The sequence below is a fragment of the Sturnus vulgaris genome, chromosome Z, assembly GCF_052056855.1.
Source record: "Sturnus vulgaris isolate bStuVul1 chromosome Z, bStuVul1.hap1, whole genome shotgun sequence".
Taxonomy (NCBI): Eukaryota; Metazoa; Chordata; class Aves; order Passeriformes; family Sturnidae; genus Sturnus; species Sturnus vulgaris.
This window is the reverse complement of record NC_142283.1, coordinates 18,576,198-18,598,067: the sequence shown is the minus strand read 5'-3', so window position 1 is coordinate 18,598,067 and position 21,870 is coordinate 18,576,198. Positions and strand designations below refer to the sequence as shown.

The 21,870-nt window shown below is 36.6% G+C and overlaps 2 protein-coding genes across 13 annotated transcripts in view; both read left to right on the top strand.

Annotated features, from left to right (window-relative positions):
* The window catches only part of PTBP3 (polypyrimidine tract binding protein 3), a 51,284-nt gene extending 32,146 nt beyond the window's left edge, over window positions 1–19,138 (top strand). Inside the window, exons 8-15 of the mRNA XM_014889216.2 lie at window positions 1,248–1,422; window positions 4,446–4,523; window positions 5,176–5,297; window positions 7,859–7,892; window positions 8,526–8,618; window positions 9,125–9,341; window positions 10,384–10,461; window positions 11,151–19,138. Of these exons, the coding sequence (XP_014744702.1) occupies window positions 1,248–1,422; window positions 4,446–4,523; window positions 5,176–5,297; window positions 7,859–7,892; window positions 8,526–8,618; window positions 9,125–9,341; window positions 10,384–10,461; window positions 11,151–11,283 (930 nt within the window). The 3' untranslated portion in view covers window positions 11,284–19,138. The remainder of the gene's footprint in view (window positions 1–1,247; window positions 1,423–4,445; window positions 4,524–5,175; window positions 5,298–7,858; window positions 7,893–8,525; window positions 8,619–9,124; window positions 9,342–10,383; window positions 10,462–11,150) is intronic.
* Window positions 19,139–19,275: 137 nt separating this feature from the next.
* The window catches only part of SUSD1 (sushi domain containing 1), a 50,054-nt gene continuing 47,459 nt past the window's right edge, over window positions 19,276–21,870 (top strand). For all 12 annotated transcript variants that reach the window (XR_015799562.1, XR_015799564.1, XR_015799560.1 and 9 more), the window contains exon 1: window positions 19,276–21,623. Coding sequence is in view for 8 of the 12 variants with exons in the window: in XM_088156783.1 (XP_088012909.1) it covers window positions 21,431–21,623 (193 nt within the window). In the remaining 4 variants the exon portion in view is untranslated. The remainder of the gene's footprint in view (window positions 21,624–21,870) is intronic.

Genomic DNA, 21,870 nt, shown 5'->3' with positions numbered 1-21,870 from the left:
TCAAGTTCCGGAGAGGCATACTGGAGACCTTTCTAGACCAATGGTCAGGTCAGCAAATGGGTACCTCTGTTTGCTGCAGCAGGGCATCACCCACCACAATTATGCACCATTTCTGGGTGTTCTTGTGCACAGGATCTTGCTGTTCTGTTGTTTCACTTGAAGTCATGCCCAGGTCTGGGGATTTATGTTGGAAAAGACCCTTAAGGTTATTGAATCCAATGATAAACCTAATGCTGCCAAGTTCACTTATAAACTTGAAGCACAACATCTGTACATCTGTACATACCTTCAGGGATGGTGACTTCACCACTTGGCTGTTCCAATGCTTGATAACCTTTTGATGAAGAAATGTTTCTTAATATCCAGTCTAAACTCGCCTCGCAGAACAGGAGCCCATTTCCTCTTGTCATCTCACTTGTTTCATGGGAGAAGAAAGAGACCCCTATGTTGCTACAGCTTCCTGTCAGGCAACTGTAGAGAGCAGTAAGATCTCTCCTGAGCCTCCTTTTCTTCACAGCAGACAACCTCAGCTCCCACCAGCAGGACTTGTGCTTCAGATGCTTCATTAGATTTCCTCATGTAAGGGTCAGCTCCTGCAGTTAAAATTTCCAAATTAGTATTCCTGTTACCCTCTGATATTGTATGTTGAGTGTGAGAGAAATAAGATTAGAAACAAAGGAAGTCAAGTCAAACTTAAAGCTGTTGTTTTGTCCAATTGGCACAAGGTGATATAATACTAACTAGTGGACACACTAGAACTCTACATGGGATATTTAGGTAAGGATAGTGGCAGCCTAATTGTCTACTTTGTATTTAAAAAGAGGGCTTAATCACAGAAGGTGAATTACTCTTTGGATCCAATTGCAAGGTGAAAACTGTATAATGGTGGAATGGTTAGGATTGGAAGCAACCTTTAAAGGACATGCAGTCCAGTCCCCTGGAGTGAGCAGAGTCACTTCAACTAGATTAGGTTGCTCAGAGCCCTGTCCAATGGGCATCAGCCTCCTCTCAGGGTGCCCTGTGCCAATGTTTCATTACACTCATAATAAACTTCTTCCATATAGCTAATCCACATCAACCTTCCTACTATAAAACCATTACCCCTTGTCCTATGACCTACCCGCCCTACTAAAAGATCTGTCCTGATCTTACCTTCAAGTACTGAAAGGCTGCAATAATAATATAAACTTATAGTGGTGACTGCTGTGATATGTTTTATCTCTGAAAATGTAATTACTTTTCTTCAGTCTCTGGATGGCCATAGTATCTACAGTGGGTGCTGCACTCTGCGTATTGATTTCTCCAAGCTGACTAACCTAACGGTGAAGTACAACAATGACAAAAGTAGGGATTTCACTCGCATTGACCTTCCTTTTGGTGATGGCCAACGAACTGTGGAGACATCTTTATCTACTCCCTTCGGTAAGAAACCTTCACTTCTAGTGCTACATACACACTGAGATCATAATTTTTATGTCCTCTTTATGTTCTGGCTTTATATCAGGTTCATAGAAGGGTACATTTTGCATACGTATTTGTTATGTCCAGTAAAATTTGTATGGAAAGCATGAAATCCAAGTCATGGTAGGTGAATATCTGAAACAATATCATGAGTAATACTTCTGGGCAAATTTAAAGTGTTGTAAAAAAGCTACAAAATACTGCTAAAATGCTGTGAAATTGTATCATTGGGTAATGTAGTAAATATTGCATATCAGAATGGAAGTAATCACAAATTTGCACTGGATGCCTAAATCTGCTAAAATCCAAATAAAATAAAAGTATAAAAGATGTATTTTAAGGGTATTAGCTCTTATATGTGGATATTTTAGGATACTTGAGTGCTGCAAGAAACAAAACTGTAAGAAAATCTAAAATTCTGCAGTTATTTATATATGTCTGTACTCATCTTCTAAAATATAAAATTAATGAAATTTTCTTAGATTTTAGAAGTAATTTTGGTCTGCTTGAAGTGACACTGGAGAAATGCTCACAACACAATTTGAGAGATTTTACCTATTTTTCTTTCCAATGCCAACCATTAGGAATAATACACAGCTAAGAACTGTCTTAGCTGTTGAATAGGTATCCAAGTGCTGTCCAATTGATTGGCACAGTAAAAAGTATGGGAAAATAATTCCCTATTTTTCCTTTACTTTTCTGTGACAACCAGGGCAAACACTGGGTTTGGTTTGATTTTTTGAATAGTTGAGTTAGTTAGTTTACATTAAAATAAGAATGTGAGTTACATTCATTACTTTCTTGATTTTGCTCCCCTTAAACGCAGGCCTTGGATCTTTATGTAATGCACAACTGTCTTTACAGTCTGTGGGGCAGAGGAGGACGGTGGAATTTGTCATACAGCATTATAGAAATGTGCTGTTACAGGTCTAATATATTCTAATTAATTACACTTGCACTATTTGAAATGTCAGAGGAAGGAAAAAGTACAATTAGAGTAATTTATTTCTGCACTTCCTTTTAGGGCAGAAATAACTATGCTCTTGGAGAATAACACATGAACACTTCTCCCTATCTTCCCCCTCACTCTTCCAAGCTTCTCATTGCTAGGAGCCTTGTTGTATTTTAGTATAAGAGTAAAAAGTGCTGGAATAGTCTGATGTCAGTACCAAAATTTGTCTGTGATGCATTCACTGTGAAGCAGCTGCACAGCTGTTTAAAAAAACAATGCAAAATAGCTGTAGACAGGGAGAAGCATGCTTCCTAGCCTTTCTGTCAGTGGTAACAACATGCACGTATGCCATTAGCATGTTCTGAGAGGCTCAATTACAAAACATGCGGAAAAGATGTTCTAAGTCATGTGAGTACTTCCACTGCCTCGTATTACTAGTGGATGTAGTTTTGATACAGAATTATAAGACAAAGCTGGTAACAGAATAATACATCTGTTTTTTATTATAGGCTTAAAGTTATCTTAATAGCAAAACTGAACTGCTCTTGAAACTTATTTTTCTTCTCTTTTTTTCTTTTTCTTTTTGTGGAAAAGGCACTGCACTATAAACAAACAGATTTTGTGCATATTTTGCATTTAAAGGGTTCTTGCATCCAGTGAGCACAAATACATGAATTGGCTTGCTTAGAAAGCTAGGCTGATAGCCATGAAGCAAATGAATTTAAAAAAAAAAAAAAAGCAACAAAGAATTCCAGATCTCTCTGCATTAGCTCAGTTTAACCATTTTTACATTCCTGATTTTGGTATCAGGGTGAAACATGCAGGTCTTCCTTGGCAGAATAAAAGTTCTTGATCTATTTCTTCATTAATGTTTCCATTACCGTTCTTGGATTGTGAATAAGTGATTAATAACTATATTGCCAGAACTTGTCAGTATAAGGTCAAGAATGTATTTACTGCTTTGGTGTGATGTGTTCAGTTTTTTGTATGAAAGACACTTTGTTGCCACAGATAAGAGGAGGTTTAATGTGATGCAGTATTCACGAATGCTTGATCTGTGGTGTCTGTTCCATTTCCTTTTGTAATTCATAATAGATTCTTCTTTTGGCATTGTGTTATCCCTATCAATAACCATTTGCTAGTAGCTCTGTTTTAGTCAGTGATGTGGAGGTTTGAGTAGTAAAACAGACATATTACCAAGCTTGTAGAAAGTGCTGTCTGATGATACCCATTCTGATGCCCCATTAAAAAAATTAAAATCTGGTGTGTCCTTACAAATGAACGAATCTACAGCTCAAGCTTGTATCTAACTGCTTAGAACACAGCTTTGTGTGCTATCCTGGGTAGCACTTAACTCCACATACTAATGTGAAAGTCACTGAGCTATCTTTGATGCTGGGACTCCCCATATGTTGCTATTCTAAATCTGGTTAATGCTTGTGGTTTCCAGGGGAACTATAAAAAACAGTGGTTATTTATAAAGTTGCACAAACTTGGAAAGTACATCTCCTTAAAAAGCAGAATATGTATGCTTTATGGATTTCAGCAGCTAGTAAAAATCAGAACCTCAGATTACTTTAGAAGTTTGTATTGTTTATCTTATACTGATCTTAGTATTCAGGAGGTGTATCTTATCATTGCAAAACATCTTTGACTGTATTTACTTGTGAAAGATTTCTAGAATACATGTCCATTGTGTGAATAGTAACTATCAACAGGCTTTAATGGATAGTAATCGCTGCTGTGCTTTCCTATTCAAACTTCTCCAATTTACATTTTACCCTGACTTCATTTTAGAGAAGAATGTTGAGGCTGACCAGAATATTTGCCTTCAAAAGTGGCTGAAAACTGTCTTTGTGAAGCATGGAATCTTGGACTTCAATGGGAGTTTTAACCCAAAAGTTTTATAAACATCTGAAGTCACAATTAAAGTCCAAATAGCAACACTGATACCTGATTCTGATTGCTGAAATCTCTTCTGTTTTCTAAAACTTTTAAAATCTGCTTTAAAAAATCTGTCTGTTCTCTCTAGCCACCCAAAATACCGTCTTTCCACCATATACAGGGCCTCCTGGGTTTGCCCCACCCTTGGGCTTCCATCAGGGAACAGGTAAGTTTGTTTTCTGAAAATATGGTGTCTCTAGTTATGGCCAGTGGCTCATCTAAATACATCTGTTCAGAGCCATTTGTTTTAAAATATAGCAATCAGAACACAGTATTAATTTGAGTAATTGTAATTCTTTCTCATATATATACACTCAGTAAAATAAACTTCTGTAATAAAAACCATATACTGATATAGTTTATTGTTTAATAAGCAAAGAACCTAAATGCCATGATAAAGTTTACCTGCAAGAGAAGAAATTAAGCATTTGTTTTTCTCAAGAATCATAAAACTGCTATGACTTTCAAAGCAAATAAAGGGAGGTCTCCCCTCTTCTGGCTATCAGGTGAAAAAATAGTTAATTTTTTAGACTGTGATCTTTGCTAGCACAGGATAAACTTGTGTGCTGAATTATTTTTATTCATTCTTGGGCTGCAATTTATGTCCCCTTTTGTTTGGATCTGCTTGTGTACCTGAATGTTTCTCTTTTCTCTGAAATGGAGGTGATTCCTGCTTTATTGGTCAGTTACTAGTAATAACTAAATTCCTTAAAAACATTTTAAAATCGAATATTGATGTTTTTGCCAAATATAAGCTGCATGTGTATTCTTTCTTCTCCACTTTGAGATGTCAAGTGATGCTGTTTATACCTTTCCAGGTCCTGCTGTTCCTGGAGCACTTGGTCCTCTGACAGTCACCACATCAGCAGCGCCTGGACACATGACTATTCCTGGTATTCCAGGAAACTCTGTTTTACTAGTCAGCAACCTCAACCCTGAAGTAAGTTTGATTGCTGAACTGATGCAAATGTCACCTTGTGCCAACTGCCAGAATCCTTGCAAACTGCCATTAGCTGAAGGAATAAGAGAAATTCTCTATGCTGATAATATAAAAAACAGGCCAGCTCTGTACTTGTTTTAGGTAGTTGGCAATATTGCTGAGGATTAAAAACTCCAGTCATCAGTGAAAAGCTTCCTAACAAAATTTACTTTAGGAACCCTATGTTAGCAGTGTAGCTAGTAATTAGAGAGACGTCTGTGGTCATATATGAGAAATGTTTGAAGATGTAAACAACATACATAATGATAATTTATGATATCTCTGTTAGTATGACTCCTCTGTGTGCTGTTTTATCTGTAAAGAAGGCAAAGGATTTTTCCTCACATTGGTTAAAAACCAAGGAATTAAATGGAAAGGAGGGAACAGAAAAGGAAATAAAAGCATTCCAAATCAAACCTTTCTAAACATGTGTAGGATCTTTCTGGTTTTGCAACTTTTTCGAAATTGAAGAAAAAGAATACAGGTACATTGTACATTTATTTTTAAAAGTTAATAAGTACCCATGTTCACTTTTCAAAGTACCACACAGATACTTTTTCATGTGGTGGCACTAAAATTACCAAGGACAACTTGGAAAGTTATTTTTGTAGTGGAAATGATACAGGCTGGAGTATAATCTTACTCATGTTATTTGAACTCTGATCAGTGCTTAATTAAAAGCAATATACATATTCTTAAAAAATTAAAATCAAGATTTACCAGGGCCATCAAACACAATTCTTTTTGACTGTTGATAGGCAGTCCTATTGCAGCAGTGTAAAATTCTTGTAACACATACTCAGTACATTTCTTTAACTGTAAAACTTCTGGGATTTGTTGGCACAATTGAAGTTACCTTCATATTCTGAGGTTTAAAAATCTGTTCACCAGTTTCTTTAAGTAATTGTTCTGTTTCTATTTTCATACTAACAGCCAAATTCACAGTAAGCATCAAAAACCCAGCTGTAGATAGGGATGTAAGACAAGTCACTTTTTCAATATATCAGTGACTTTCTGATGATGGCTCAGGATGTGCTTTCTGCAGCTGACTATTTAAGATGATTTTCTGAATCTGAAAGGAGCTTGACTCTTAAGTATAAGCACATGTGAAGTATAGGTCAGGGCTCTTTTTAGGACGTTGATCATTTACAAAGTACTAATCATACCTAAGATTTCATTTAGAACTTAGTGCTGTAATGCATTATACAATATAATTGTATTAAGTAATGCTCAACTTCTTAAAAGGATAAAAATAAGAATGTACTACAGCATTAACTGTTGGAAATGTATTTCTTGGTAGTTCTGTAATGCTTGTCCTTCAGTATTGGTTGTCTGACCCCTGTCACTCCTTTTACTCTGTATAGAAAATCTGGTTGTCCTTATTTCAGTTCATATTTCTCTCCTGTTGCAGGGTTTCAGTGGGCATTTAAACATTCCTTCATTAATTTCAAATTACTACTTTTGTCTTTCCTTCTCCTCTCACCTCGCGGGGTTTTTTTAAGTAGAAATATTGTCTCATTTGAACAAGAAATTTCTTTTTAAAAACAGAAATCTCCGTCCTGAATTTAAATATTTGGGCCAGAAGAATAAACTCGAATTTAAATATTTGGGCCAGAAGAATAAACTCTTGGTGAAGTTAAATTTTACATCAGTAGTAATTGTTCTCTGCCACTAAATACCGAGATAAATGGGTATGGCCTTTCACTTAGGCTGCAATGTCATCTATTTGTGAATAGTTTAGGTATGTTTGGTACACATTTGAGAAGGAATAGGGCTAGAGAGTGTGCGCAGGTAGTTTTAGAACTCATTACTGGCGAAACTTTTGCTCAGTTGAAAAAATTTTGACTGCATTAGATTGTAAATTATCTTCTTTGGTACTTGGCACAGAAGAATTTAATTGAGAATCATTGAAGAAAAAGAATTTCTTTCAATATTTAGCTTTCTATTCACAGCTTCTAATTGAATACAATTTAAATACTGCCTTCTATATGCTTCATACATAAGCAGTTAAATTTTCAGTGTCTCCCTTTAGAATATCACAGCCATGTAGAGGAATGGGGACAAAAATTATGACAAAGCAAATACATTTTGAAGAAACTGGGTTTAGTTTTGTTGATATTGCCTGTTCTTTACAACATACAAAGGAGTTCTTTAATGCTTTCTTTTTAATTTAACACATGTCTTTCATTTTTTTCAGGGAATGAGCTTCTAGCTAAGAAAGGATAAGGTCAAATAATGAAGCTACTTAAAAAATGAATAGCTTCTTCAGCATGATAGAATGACTGGAGTGATGAAAATGCATGAGCTGAAGTGTTTCCTTGTTTACGTATTTGACATGTGGATAGCAAATGTGTATTAACAAGAGTGCCATACACTGTGGTTATTGCAGGGAATGGCTGTTGGAGAGACAGGTTTATGTATTAGTATCTCTTCCATTCTTTTTGTTTACCATGCACTTATGGAATAGATGTCTTTAATTGCATGGCTTTAGAAATAATGTACTCATTTTATCATTTAAACAGGCCATCACACCTTATGGACTTTTCATCCTATTTGGTAAGATATGTCAATATACCTTGACAAACCACAGGGCTAGTGGTTCTTTTTATTTATCTGACCCCTGCTAGTTAATTCCAATTTCATTGCTCTGTGCATGTCCAGGAAATGCAATGAGAGAACGCACTGGTTTTAAAATGGCAGTAAGTTGAGTCAGGACTTAAAAGCCACAGATACCATAATGACAAAACTGTAACTGTCAGAAGAATTTCGGTGTGTGGTCCAATTTGTTTACTACAAAAAATAGGAAAGCAAAGTAAGATGAAAAAACAGAGGCTGCATCAGAGGAAATGCTGTACAGAATTGGCTTGTACGTTAGTTGCAGGGGACAGTGTTTGGCAGAGTAATATTTTAAAATGCCTCAGTTAAGAGGGCTTTGACAACTATTGCACTATTTAAAAACTGAACATAAACATGTAGTAGTATGATTAGGACCCGGGGGATTTTTCTCTACTTATGACCCCCAGAAAATAATACACAAACTTTAAAACTCTCCTTCTACTAATATTTTAACCAGCCTGTTTAATGAGGTGATTGGTCTCTGTAACACTAATGTTAGTCAAAAGAAACAGTCTTGGCCTTGTGCTTTTCATAGTAGTGCTCTGAAAAAATTTCCTTTCTGGATTTCCACAGGTGTGTATGGTGATGTGCATCGTGTGAAGATCATGTTTAAGAAAAGAGGAATTGCTTTGGTTCAGATGGCGGATGCAACCCAGGCTCAATTAGGTATTGATTTTTAAGGCACAGTTATGCTTCAAGCTAACAAGAGTTTAATATAAAGGAGGAATTTGTCCTCTGTCAGTGACAAGCATAAACAAATTAAATGCATCATTGTGCTGCATTACTACATGTGGTTTTAAATAAAAGTCCTGTCAGTCTCAATCTAGTAAATATTAGAATTAAAACATACAACTCTCCTGTCATTTATTTTAATCATATATTATAATATTTTCCTGTAATTTATCTTTTATCTACCTATTTAAGAATAATCAACTGGTCTGTATTGAAATGTTGTTTTGCATTTTTTGGCATTTGAACTAGAGATTATATTATGTCCTTTTACCATTTTTAAATGTAATGTTGTGACATAGCTCACCTGGTAGATGTGGAAGTTGCAGTTTAAATTTAGAATGTGAAATTTGACACTTTGCAGAAAACAGTATTAGTATACAAAGAATTGTCTTTTCTTCACCTCCATTAATTCCTGTTCAAATTACATTTCCACTGGTTAGCTATCAACTATTTGAATGGACAGAGGCTTTATGGAAGGGTCATGCATGCTACTCTTTCAAAATATCAGACAATTCAACTTCCTCGTGAGGGACAAGAGGACAAAGGTCTGACAAAGGACTATAGCAATAGCCCTTTACATCGCTTTAAGAATCCCTGCTCTAAGAACTTCCAAAATATCTTTCCTCCATCTGCCACCCTGCATCTTTCCAACATTCCGTGAGTATCTGCATGTGTCATCTTCTTGGAAAGATGTTTTCAGGTTATGTTGTCAAATTTAAAAGTCTGACATAAGTTTTGGTTTTCTTTCCTTGGCATTTTACAATTCATTCTGCTGTGGGTCATTCTGGTATGTAATTAACAATAAGTGAATCCTTTAACTGTCTCATTTTTATCATTAGCAAAGAGGATAACTGAAGGAATTATCTTCTTTGAGTTTTGATCAGTTTACATTTTCTTGAGAGTATGCTTTTGGTTTTTGACATTAAATCATGTGTCACAGATTTTCACAAAGGTTAAAGACATGTTTGTTTGAGGTAATGTACATGACAACAAATTCATCATTGGCATTGCTATTTAATATAGATACAATTTCTAATAATTCTAACATTTTAAAGAACACTTTTTACAGAATTCAGATCTCTTATGTGTAGGGCAAGTTGTGAGAAAAAAAATAGTATTTAGTGTGTTCTTTAAGACTGAAATAACCTTTTTCATGTCTAAAATGTTATCAGTAGTGTGTGGAGTAACAGCCAAATGTAAGTTTTTACAGGCTTCTCTTGTTTGACAACTGTACAGGAAGGGAAAAAAGGAAACTGGAATTTTGCCCAAGTAAGAAAGGAAATTATAAGACACTCTGAAAATAGCTTTTTGAGTAAAATGAAAATCTTTCAAAATTGAAAATATGTGACGTGCACTTGCACAAATTGCAAGATGAAATGTTTTCCTTAAGATTTTAGGAGATTGTTATGCAATTTGAATTTTACTGAGAAAGAAGCAGGGTTGGATGAAGAACAATAGATTGTGCCCAAAATATTTTTGTGGCACAATATGACACTAAAATGTAGAGTAAAAGGCAAGTGTTTTGGGCTGAAGGGTTGACATGGTTTGAGTTGATGGAGATTTAAATTTAAACAGCAAAAGCTAGTTTAGAAACTAAAATTGAGATCTTGATATTATTATAGAACTCTGTGCTCTTCTACAAGTTAAGGGGAGTTTGTTTTTGTTTTGTTTGTTTTTTGGTCTTTTGTTTTCCAATTAGGCCTTCCGTTACTGTCGATGATTTGAAGAACCTTTTTACAAGTAAAGGATCTACTGTGAAAGGCTTCAAATTTTTCCAGTAAGTTCTCTTGTAAAATTGCTAAGCAAGCTTTCATCCTGGAAAATAGCTAATTGCTTTTTTGTGACTTTCTATGTATATATAACTGCAGGCAGAATTCCATATATAGCTATAGGCAAAGGTGGCACACCTATCACGATTTTTATGATACTTTCAGTCTTAAAATTTTAAATTGAATACTAGGTTAGCATAACTAAACTAAAATATGCAGCTTTTTGACAAATACCATGTATGTTCAAAGTAAAATAAGTTTAAGGAAAGTAAATGCTCACTTCTTGAAAAAATACAAGCTTTGTGTAAGTAAAATGCCATATAAAAAATTACAGTGATGACAATGTATATTTATTAATTAAGGTCAGTTGGCAGCATTATTTTAGTACAATCACACCTGCTACAATAATCCCATCTGTATGGACAATGCAAGTATTTCTTAGAGGTCTTCAAGTCTTATTTTGACCTAGCTTTTTGAGGTCCAGTGTAATGAAAGAATGACATGATTTTAAGCCATAAATTTGCAAAATTTATGTAGTTTTGCTATCTTTACATTTTAGCAGATGGATAAATAGCTCTGATTCTTTTGCTGTAGAAGTGTGTGTGATATAGCTGAGAAAAAACCCACTTATGCCACTTTCCTGTGTTGGCTAATGAAAATTTGGTTAGGATTAATAATAGTTTTTATTCTTCTTTAGGAAAGATTGCAAAATGGCTCTTATCCAACTGGGCTCTGTGGAAGAAGCAGTTCACGCTCTCATTGAGCTTCACAATCATGACTTTGGAGAAAACCAGCATCTCAGAGTTTCCTTCTCAAAATCGTCAATCTGAATTTTCTGTGAATTTTCCCTTTAAGGCTGCATAATGGTTTTAGTAAAATCTTCAAATAGAGACCGAGACAGTTGTGACCAACTCCGTTTCCTGATAGAAAAACCTCCTTCATATACAAAGAATTAAGTGATTATTTATTCTAATTCTAGCTGGAAGTATGTCATCCATATAAAGATTCTTCTGTGAAATAGTTTTAGCAACAATATTTATCATCAAATTTCCTACTTAAAATTATATTTTGAGAACATCCTTTCAGCTTTTGTTTGAAATCAGCCTTACAAAACAATTTAGAGTGCTTTTACAATGTACCAAACAAGTATGTTTAATGAAAAGGTAAATCTACTCTGTGCAGATTAAACACTAATTTGAATGTGAAATAGTGCTTGGGTTTCTTGAAGAAAAGCAAACAGTAACTGTGAGTATCCTCTAAAAATAGTATTTATATTACCAGGGTGTGTGTTCATACTTTGGTGAATCTTTACAAATAACTTGTTTATAAAAATAAAAAGTCTGTGCTGTTCTTTAGATTAAATTATTAGAGAAAAGGCAGTGCCTTCTCTCTATGGAATAAAAGGTATTTGACAAGTTTCTTCAAGGTGTGGTATTGGAGAATTAGCTTGACTTGACTGTGGGTTGGAAGTTTGATGTCCTATTTCTACTATGAAGGGATGTGTAATAGTACCTTGGAGAAAATAAAACAAGCAAATGGTCTTGATTTAAAATATTTTTTTTACATTTCTCTAAATAATTGTTTGCAGTCTTATGGAAAATATTCAGGTCTATGATGGTTTCTCAACTTTTTAAGAAGCTATTTTTGCTAAGGTCATCTTTCAGGGCAGAAAAACTAAACTTCGAGGTTTTTTACCATTCTAAAGTCTAATACTTAAATTACTGTGTATTTACCTAATTTCTTATGATGTGCCTTATACTGTGTGTGTGAAACAATAGACTAGAGTGTTATCTGAAGTATCTTGCAAAAATATTGTGGGCTTTGTGAAAATTCTCCTCTTGCTCTTTTTGAAAATATTTTCATTTATACTTCAAGATATATTTTTTCATTAATTAATACTTTGAATTCTAATTTCTTGTGCTTTCTTAAGGAGGTTGAATATAGATGGGAATGAGGTTTCATTTGTTGTAAAATCACATAGTAATTCTTTAAATTTACCTAGTTGCACTTCTCTGATGGTAGTTCTTCACTGATAAAAAATTCACACCCAGAAAAAATATACTAAAAAACCAAACAAACCTGTATAGGAAGGCCAAACAGCAAATGCAGTTCATTTTCTGCTCTTCATCTGATTTTTTGAGAGACACTGGCTGTATCAAAATATTCTCTTATGGGTTTCTGCATTTCTTTAATACTTTACAGTATTAAACTTAAAGTAATAGAATGCTATCATTCTTTCCTTTGTAAGTATGAAAAAATGAAAATGTTTGATACTGAATCTTGATTCCTCTTTGGGGAATGAGCTGAGATGCAGTTAAGTTTTGCCATGACTGTACAGATGAATACAAATGACTTTTGGTTGCATTTTAATAAGCTGATTTTCATTTTAAGAGCTTTTCTTTCCTAGTGTTTTCTTTCACATAAATTAATTGAAAATTGATTTAATTTTACCACATTTTAAAGACCAATTTATTTCAAGCATGGTATTCATTTACTTCTAACTGTTTCAGAATTTGTTTCTGCTGTAATGTTTTGCCATTCATAACTGGTTTTGTTCATCTGATTTGTATGACTTAATCTTTCTAGAAGAAAGAGTATGTTTCTACCATGACCTGAGTATTCTGTAGTGAGTTTTCTCAAATTTTCCTTCTGAATTATTTTTGCAAAATCAGCCTTATAGTAGCTTGCCAGATACTACCTTGATGTATGTAAATTGATTACAGATATAGTGTTAAGAAAACTTCCCTGCCCGACCATCCAGGAGCCACTCTGGCAGTCACTCTTGCACCACCTGAGCTGGGACCACCTGTAGCTGGAGCCTTCCCAGCTCTGCCCCCACATTCCCACTGTCATACCAGATTTCCTTACTGGGTGGACCCCAGGTTTTCCATAGCAGTCTCAGGTGTCCCAACCATTAAAATAATTTCATCATGGTGCAATTACAAACAAACAGCTTGAGCTGGTGTCTCTGAGGAGGGATCCAGAGCAAAGGAGCTCCTGGGCTTTTATCCCCTCAGCAGTCTAAGCATGGGAAGGTCTGGGATCACAGGCTCCTGCCGTGCCTCAGTGTCCTGTCCCCTGGCTGGGCCACAGGTCCCCCTTGTTGTGCCGAGGGTCAGCTCTTCACGACCTTTTTGCCTGGGCTCCACCAGCCAGAGCTCCACCTGCAGCTCCCACTGCAGCTGCACCCCAGCTACCTCAGGGAACGTAGTCCTCAACAGTAGCAGCCAGTCTGACTGCACAGATGTAGCTATAATAAGTGTTGTACAACACAACTATATAAATATGCAGAATGTGCTATGTACTGCAAAGTTCAACTGGCTTAGGAATAATATTCCCCTAAGGGATGTTATCTTTTGGATTTCATAGAATCCCAGAATGGTGTGGGTTGATCTATATGAGGTTCTCACAGGCTCACTGCTCAGTTTGTCCAGGTCCTTCTAGATGCTATCCTTTCCTTCCAGGTGTCTTTTCCTTCCAGGTGCACCACACAGCTTGGTGTTATCAGCAAACTTGCAGAGGGTGCAGTTGATTCCACTGTCTGTGCCACCAACAAGGGTGTTTAACAGCTCTGGTACCAGTGCTCTTTCTTACAGAACACTGCTCGTTATTGGTCAAGCTGTTGACCACAATGAATGTGGCCATCCAGCTAATTCCTTTTCCAGCTAGAGGTCCACCTACCAAATCTATGTCTCCAGTTTAGAGACAAGGAAGTTTTGTGGGACAGTGTCATGCTTTGCTCAAGTCCTGGTAGATGACATCAGTTGCTCTTTTCTTATCCACCATTGCCATAACTCTGGTGTAGAAGGCCATTCAATCTGTCAGGCATAATTTGCCTTTAGGGAAGCCATTTACTTCATAATCTTATTGAGAACCAAGGTGGGACTTCCAGACTTACAGTTCTCTGGGTCTTACTGATTTCCCTTTTTACAAATACAGGCTATATTTCCACTTTTCAAGTGAAGCTTTAGCTTTCATAGTTTCATAGACTTGGGCCTCTCAGAAAACCTCTTCCTTGGCTACATATTGTTACTTCCACCCTCTGTACCTTTTTTTTTAGTGTTTGAGTTCATCCAGGAGTTCCTTGTTCATCTAATGCCATCCTGACATTTTGCCTGACTTTCTCTTTGTTGGGATAATCACTCCTGAGCTTGGAGAAGGTGATCCTTGAATACCAACCAGTTTTCCTTGGTCCCTCTTCCTTCCTTTATTCCATGATATTCTATGGGGCAGATCTTTGAGAGGCCGAAGTCTGCTCTCCTGAGGTCCAGGGTAGTGAGCTTTCTGTGCACCTTCCTTGCTGCCCTAAGGATCTCAAACTCCATTTTGTGGTCCTTGTGGTCCAGGCTGCCCTCGGACTTCACATTTCCCACCAGCCCCTCCTTGTTGGGGGAAAAAGGTCCAGCATAGTATATCTTCTCATTAGCTCCTCTATCACTTGAAGAAGGAAGTTACCATCAATGCATTCCAGGAACCTCCTGGGTTGTTTATGTGCTACTGTGTTGACAGATATTAGGGTGGTTGAAGATTCCCATGAGGAACAAGGTTTGTGAGCCTTCTCTCTGTCTGTAAGGGGCCTCATCTTCTCTGTCTTTCTGGAGATACCAACGAGATCGTAGGCACCCCCACATCTTTAACTCTTCTTGTTTATTCCCCTTCTTATGTGCTATTGTATAAATGCTTTGGAGTTGAGACCCTAATGAAGCTGACTTACTGGCTGGAATAGCTGGAATTCCTTTGTGGTGTTCTGGTGCTTTTCTGCTGACCTGTGATCCGTCTTCAGGCTCTGGCAATCTATTGCTGGCACTGGCACCAAACTGGTAGGAGTGGGATGGACTGAGGTTCTCTTCCCCCTGGCATCTTTCGTTTAAAGCCCTTCTCACCTTGGCAAGCCTGTGGCAGAAGATGGTCTTGCCCTCTTCTGACAGATGGACCCCATCAGCCCTCAGTAGACCCAGTTTCTGAAAGCAAGTCCCATGGTCAAAGTAGCCAAACCCCTGGCACACAGCCAGGGACACAGCCCTAGAAAGCATTTGTTGATTCATCAGATTTGACTGGCCCTTTCAAACACCTTCCCTTTCACTGTGAGCATTGATGGAAAGATTTCCTGCAGAATCTTAAAAATTTTCAACTTTAGAAAAATCTGAAAGTGGGTATTACGTTTGCTTTTTGTGGTTACTGTGCTGCAAAGAGAGAGAAAGGACAGCAACACACCTGGACCTCTTTAGGGAAAAAAGGCCAACTTTATTGTACTGACAGCCCGTATTTAAAGTGTGTTACGTGCAGCTAGGACAGGACAGTAGCTCATTGGACAATTGGGAAAAACATCTTTGGGACAGTACCTCAGGATGTATCCCATGGGAAAGACACCAGGTGTTAATCTTTATTATGAATTCCACTCTGTTTTTCACCATATTATCACCCTGGGAGATTTCCTCCCTAACTGAAGCTGTAGTCAGCTTGTCAGCCTGAGAATGGAGCTGAGAGTCAGGAGAAATCCAGGCCTGAAAAGAATTTCCAAGCTGTAATTCCCTAGCTCTCTAAATGTGTGTGTCCACAGCTTTCTGGTTTTGTGATACAAGTATAATTTATCCTTTTTTATTCATCTTTATTGCTCTATTTTTTGCAACCAAATTATTCTTGTCAAGATACTTTTAGATTTGTGTGTATCTGAAAGATGCTGCCTCTTAGGGAGATCTGCTTTTACAAGATATGCAGATAAGCTTTGAAACTTGACAGTACATCTTAACATTTGCTTAGCAGCATGAAGGCACTAGGTAAGGCTACTTTTCCCCTTTTAGTGTTCTGCCTTGAATAACTGAAAGCACAAACATAACACCTTAGTTATTACAATGCATTGTTAGTGAAGAATCATGGCAGAAGGAATATTTGTTGTGCTTGACTCAATAGTGCCTGGTGCAAAAGCACAGTTGCATCTCAGTTCTTGATTCTCTAAAGCCTATAGCAGATCCCTTGATATCTGTGAAAAGAGCAGGATTTGGGAAAGAATGATATTATTCTACAGAATCTTACAGTGATGTGGATGGAAAGGAACCTCCAAAGGCCGTAGTCGTACCTTTCAGTCAGATTATGGACAACTTTGAGCAGTTACTCAAAAAATTGTCCATGTAAAAAAAAAATAAAAAAATCAAATGGAGCAAATTATCTGTTCTTTGCTGTTCTGTTTGGCAGTCCTCACTGTCAATTTGCTTCCTTAATATGTACGCTTTAAATGTACTGCATTCTATGTCTTTTGCCTTTTTCCCTGTTAACTGTGTAACTCTGAAGAGGATTCTGGCTTCATCTTCTCTATACTGTGGCCTTAAGTTGTTAAAGATAGGTTTATAATTTCTTTAACATATGTTATTAGTTTCTGAAGTATCTGGTAATGTGCACAGTGTAAGTTTGGAATTTGGGCACATGGTGTGATTCCTTGGGGCTGTTTTGTGCAGGGTCAGGAGCTGGATTCGATGATCCTGTGGATCCCTTCCACTTCTTCATATTCTGTGATTCTATGACTGTATGGTTATACCTCTGTATATGTCATGTCCTTGAATCAACTCTGAGTTACCTCCTAGTCCATTTTTTTTTTTGATGGATGCACACTTGGTTCAAAGTGTAATAAGGCCTTTTTAACAGCCCAGGAGCAGCTAAGTGCCTTTTCAAATTATCCTTGATTTGTTATATAATGGTAAAACTACTTCTTGAATTTCTGCAGAACTCTTAAAACATCAGAACAAATTTCTGAAACTTTGATTCATAATTTGACTTAGTTGCCTTGTCTGCTGGTCCTGTAAGTTGCACTGGTTTTGTGTACTGATAAATTGAGGTCCTTTTTATTGGGAAGATATTCCACATATCTGTGGAGACTTGCCTATTTGTGACATTTTCTGATTACAGACAGCAAACCTGTGTTTGTATGCCAAGAAAACTGTTAGTCTTTATGGGTAGTAGTGCCAGTCAGGTCTGTCTGATCAATTATCTTGCCCTCCTCTGATTCATGTCAGTAGGAAAGTGGTAAGCGGGGGTTTTTTATAAGAGATGTAGCCCTATTACTTGCCATTTTATGCTGTAGCTTATACTTCTGTTTTTCAAATGAGAGGTCAGCTGCCTACAAAGAGCATTGTTTTGCCTTAACATTTGCCCCTGATACATTGCTAGTTAGAGCACAACTACCAGACTTCGTCTTGTTAGTGTTGTGCTGAAACGATACTAGTCAGATTGCACAGAATTTTTTCTTTAACTTTGTCTTCTGAAGTTTGGTTTGCTATATACAAGATTGTTTGCTTGCTCTTTTTCAAGCAAATGCTAACAGAATATAGAATTTCTGAAGTATTTAACTTCAGGGTTTTATTGATGGGGGATGTGATATAGGAACAAAATTGGACCAAAGTTTTTGTGCCTTTAGTAGTTTTATATGTAGGATTTTTCATATCTGTAGGTATCCTAAGTAAAATAAATACATTTTTCCCCTCTGGAAAATGTGTATTGTGAAAAATTAATATTGCCTACTGACTATACAAGAAGTGAACTACAGCTGTTTCAATACAGATTTAATTATTCTACTGTCTTGCTCATTACAGTTTTTTCTTTTGTCCTGCAATATGCAGGAATCCAAGCATAACCCACGTTATTTCCAACTTCAGATAATAATGACATGTTGTGCTTGGAGCAGTCCCAAAGGGATTAAATGCTTACATAATTGAAGGTCCTTGATAAATGAAGAAAGCTTTTACTTTAGCAGATTAATGTCATCACCGTAAGCAGTTTTGCAGTTCTTGGAAACTCTGCTTTATTTATGAGTGGGAAGTTACCACACATAAACTTGATTTGAAGCACTTTCCAAATATTTTTGAATATGTTACCCACTTTCTGCAGAAGTTCCCTATAGAACTGCAGCAGCACAAGACAAAAGTTACTAACCAAGCGGATTCTTGCATCAGAATGTCACTTCACTCTCTGACCAAAGATTTCTGGTTTTACTGAGATATATGAAAACCTGTTTTCTCTCACACTCTTTCTGATGGGAAGAAGACCCAATGCAAAGTGGCCTCTGTTTGAGACTATTACTGGTGGCAGAAACAGTGGAAAATGAGATAGTAATGTGAACCAAATGATGTGAGAGAAGGCAAAAAGTTAATATGTTGCTTTTAGTACTGTACTCAAGTAAACATCTCTAAGAATTGCTGTCATTCCCTCATTTCACATGATCTGTTCATAAAAGTTACCTTTCAGTTTATTAAAATGTTCATCTAACACAAGAAAATACTGTAAATATTTATAACACCATGTTTTGGTTGGTTTTTGTTTTTGTTTTTTTAAATCTGGCAAAAGAGTGTTTGGGGAAACAAATGGAAATGTAAAATGTTTTTATATAAAGATTGTCTGTATATTTTAATAAGCAAAAGCTTTCATTTGTAAAGCATCTTGTGGCATTGCATGAAAAGTATTCCATACCTGTGGAGATGACTTAAAACTAAAAGAAGATATAAGATGTATTAAAGAACCGTATTTTGTGACTGTGTAGTGCATGGTGAACTTGATTTTGTTTGTGCTGTAATATATTCTGTTTTTTTAGGTAAGTGTGTTTTCTGATTACATGATATCTATACCTAACTAATTTCCTAACTCTAGTTGTTGTGGCATGTCTTTTAATAAATGTAATTATGGCTGTACTCTCTTAAATTTTCCTGTGTTATTGTCTATTGCTTCGGGTTTCTTCTGGTCTTATAACTGTGCAGCTAATAACATCTAATTTTCTATTTTTTTCCATCAGCATACATGGGCATCTGAACAGAATCTTTCCATATCAAAAGTATTTTAAGAGAGTTAATATACATATTCAGCAAGAAGTGAAAGTCAGCAGCACCTAAACCTTTTCCTGAGCAGGGCCGAAATTCTTCTTTTTAGTAGGATGGAAATATATTCTACAGCTCTAAACCAATACCGTAGTTGATGACTGTTCTGTTATTTGAGACAGGGATGAGAGGCTTCAGTGATGGGAGACTTGGGGCCCTATCAGTGAGAATTCTTTTATCTTTTACCATGCTGTACTCTTTTCTAGTCCTAGGATTGAAATTCACATCCTTTGCACAAAGATTTAAAAAATGTAAATAGGAGCTTAAAAAGACGGTCTGCTTTCAGCTTCCTGTTTCTCAACTGTCTTGTTGGTTGCTTTTCTTTCATACTCCTTTGTCTGTCTTTCTCTGTGTTGCACCACACTAATTTAGACCCTCTTATTCTCGCATCCAAAATTCAGGATTGATGGTAAACAGATAATAGTCTCAGACCATAGATAAAAATATGAGGGGAGTGCAGCACCTCTTTCTGAACTAAAATTTTCAGCCAGTCTGGCAAGGATTTAATTGTCTGCCACCTGGTAAATTATGCTATTACCAATCTCTGAGTGTAGATGGTTTTGTAGGTAGAAAAATCTGATTCATTTCTGACTGACTAGCAGCAAAATTCAGCAAAATGCTTATTCTCCAAAGGTTAGCTATGAAATTGTAACTCTTGATTTTGTCCTTGATACTTAAATATTTGATGAGAATTCTGGGGAAACAGGTAGCTTTTGGTGGCCATAATCTGGCTTCTTATTTTTTGACCAAGTATGCCTGAGAATGTGTGAGAAAGTGAAATTCCCGACTGTTGTCTTCTCCCATTACTCCTTAACCAAACAATAAATCACATCTTGTATTCTTGTCTCCTGTTGTTAACCCTGCAATACAATCACAGTAATTTTTTTTCCTTAAGCAGTTTTTATAAGTGTCCATCTTGGAAAATAAAAAATTAAATACAACTTTGAAATAGCACAGATGTAAAATTTTGGTACCCGAATTTGTTACTTGCAAGCTGAAAGAGAAAGGGCAGTAACTAGTCAAGTTGCCAGCATCTAATTTCTGGCATGGTTTCGATCAATCCCAAAAGATTGCTTTATAGCCCCATGGCTCACCCATTTACAGAGGTGGAAAGAAGATAATGGTATACTTTGAAAATAAAATAAAAATTCACACGTGCATTTTCTTAACTGTGCTGAGATATTTGTACTTGAGTTGTTTGGCGTGTAGCAGGTGAGTACAAGGATGTCTAAACAAATGATAATGAAAGCAGAAGTTGGGGTAGAATATGTAGGTGAGAGAAGGTGTGGGGGGTAGAGGCAGAGGGAAGAAGAGACCTCAGGAAAGTGAGTCATCCCAGAGACCATTTCCAGACCAATGCCTTTGCTGTTGACCATAAACTCATCTCAGATACTGCAAAGAAAACCTGAGAGAAACAGTCCAGTGACAATGAGAACAAATGTCTTTAGGCTAGTGCCAAGGTAGCAGTATGAGTTGCCTGACTCCAAAAAAGCTCCTACAATGAGAGTAATACTTTAATCTCAAGTTAGTGATCATTCTTCTTCCACAGTATTTGCTGCTAGTCTCAGACAGTTCATCAGGGTAACACTTTTAGGTCCTGTGCTTTGTTTCCAATCTGCTTTAAGTACTGCTACTTTGTCTTTCTCTGAGAATCAGAGCTTTTAATGGAAGCAAAGTATACCTTCTGTAATTCCTCCATTAAATCTACTATGTAAAGTGTTTTTCTAGCTGTGCACTTTAGGGAGATACAAGAACACTGGAGAGGGATTTTTTGCAAGAGCAGTAAGACAAGAGCAAATGGCCTTAAGCTGTAAGAGAGTAGGTTTGGATTAGATCCTAGGAAGAATTTCTTTACTGTGGGGGTGGTGAGACACTGGAACAGGCTGGCTAGAGAAATTGTGGATTTCCCATCCCTGTAAGTGTTCAAGGCCAGATTGGATGGGGCTTTAAGCAACCTGGTCTGGTGGAAGGTGTTGCCCATGGCAGGCAGATCAAACTATATGATCTTTAAAGCCACTTCCAAGTGACACTGTTCTATGATTACATGAACTGTTTCCCTTGTGCATGCATATTGTTTGTACAATGAAGGGTCTGTAAGGGTTTTTACTGAGGTATTTCTATGTTTTTTTTCTCTCTTAGAGCCCATCTTGATCTGCAAAGCCACATTGCTCAATGCTTGGAAATTTTTTTTAAATTACAGTGGACTGAAGGATATTGCATAATACTGCAGGCTTACAGCTCTGTGGTTGGATACAGCTTCCATTTCTACCCTGCTATGGTGCTGCTTAGCACACACCTAGAGAATATATTCAGTAAGTATTGCCTGTAAAAATAAAATTGAAGCTCTTTTTAAAACAAATATGATCTCAACACAAAAAAATGACAAAGGCTAAAGAAATTAGGATAACTCTGCTTTTCAGTACTATGAACTCTGTTGATGATCTGGGAATAACTGTCTGTAGCTCCATGGTCTATTTTAGTCAATGCAATGTGGGTGAGTGCTGGAAAGGAGGATTGTGGGTTCTTTTCTAATTAAAAACTTCTTATAAAAATCTGAAG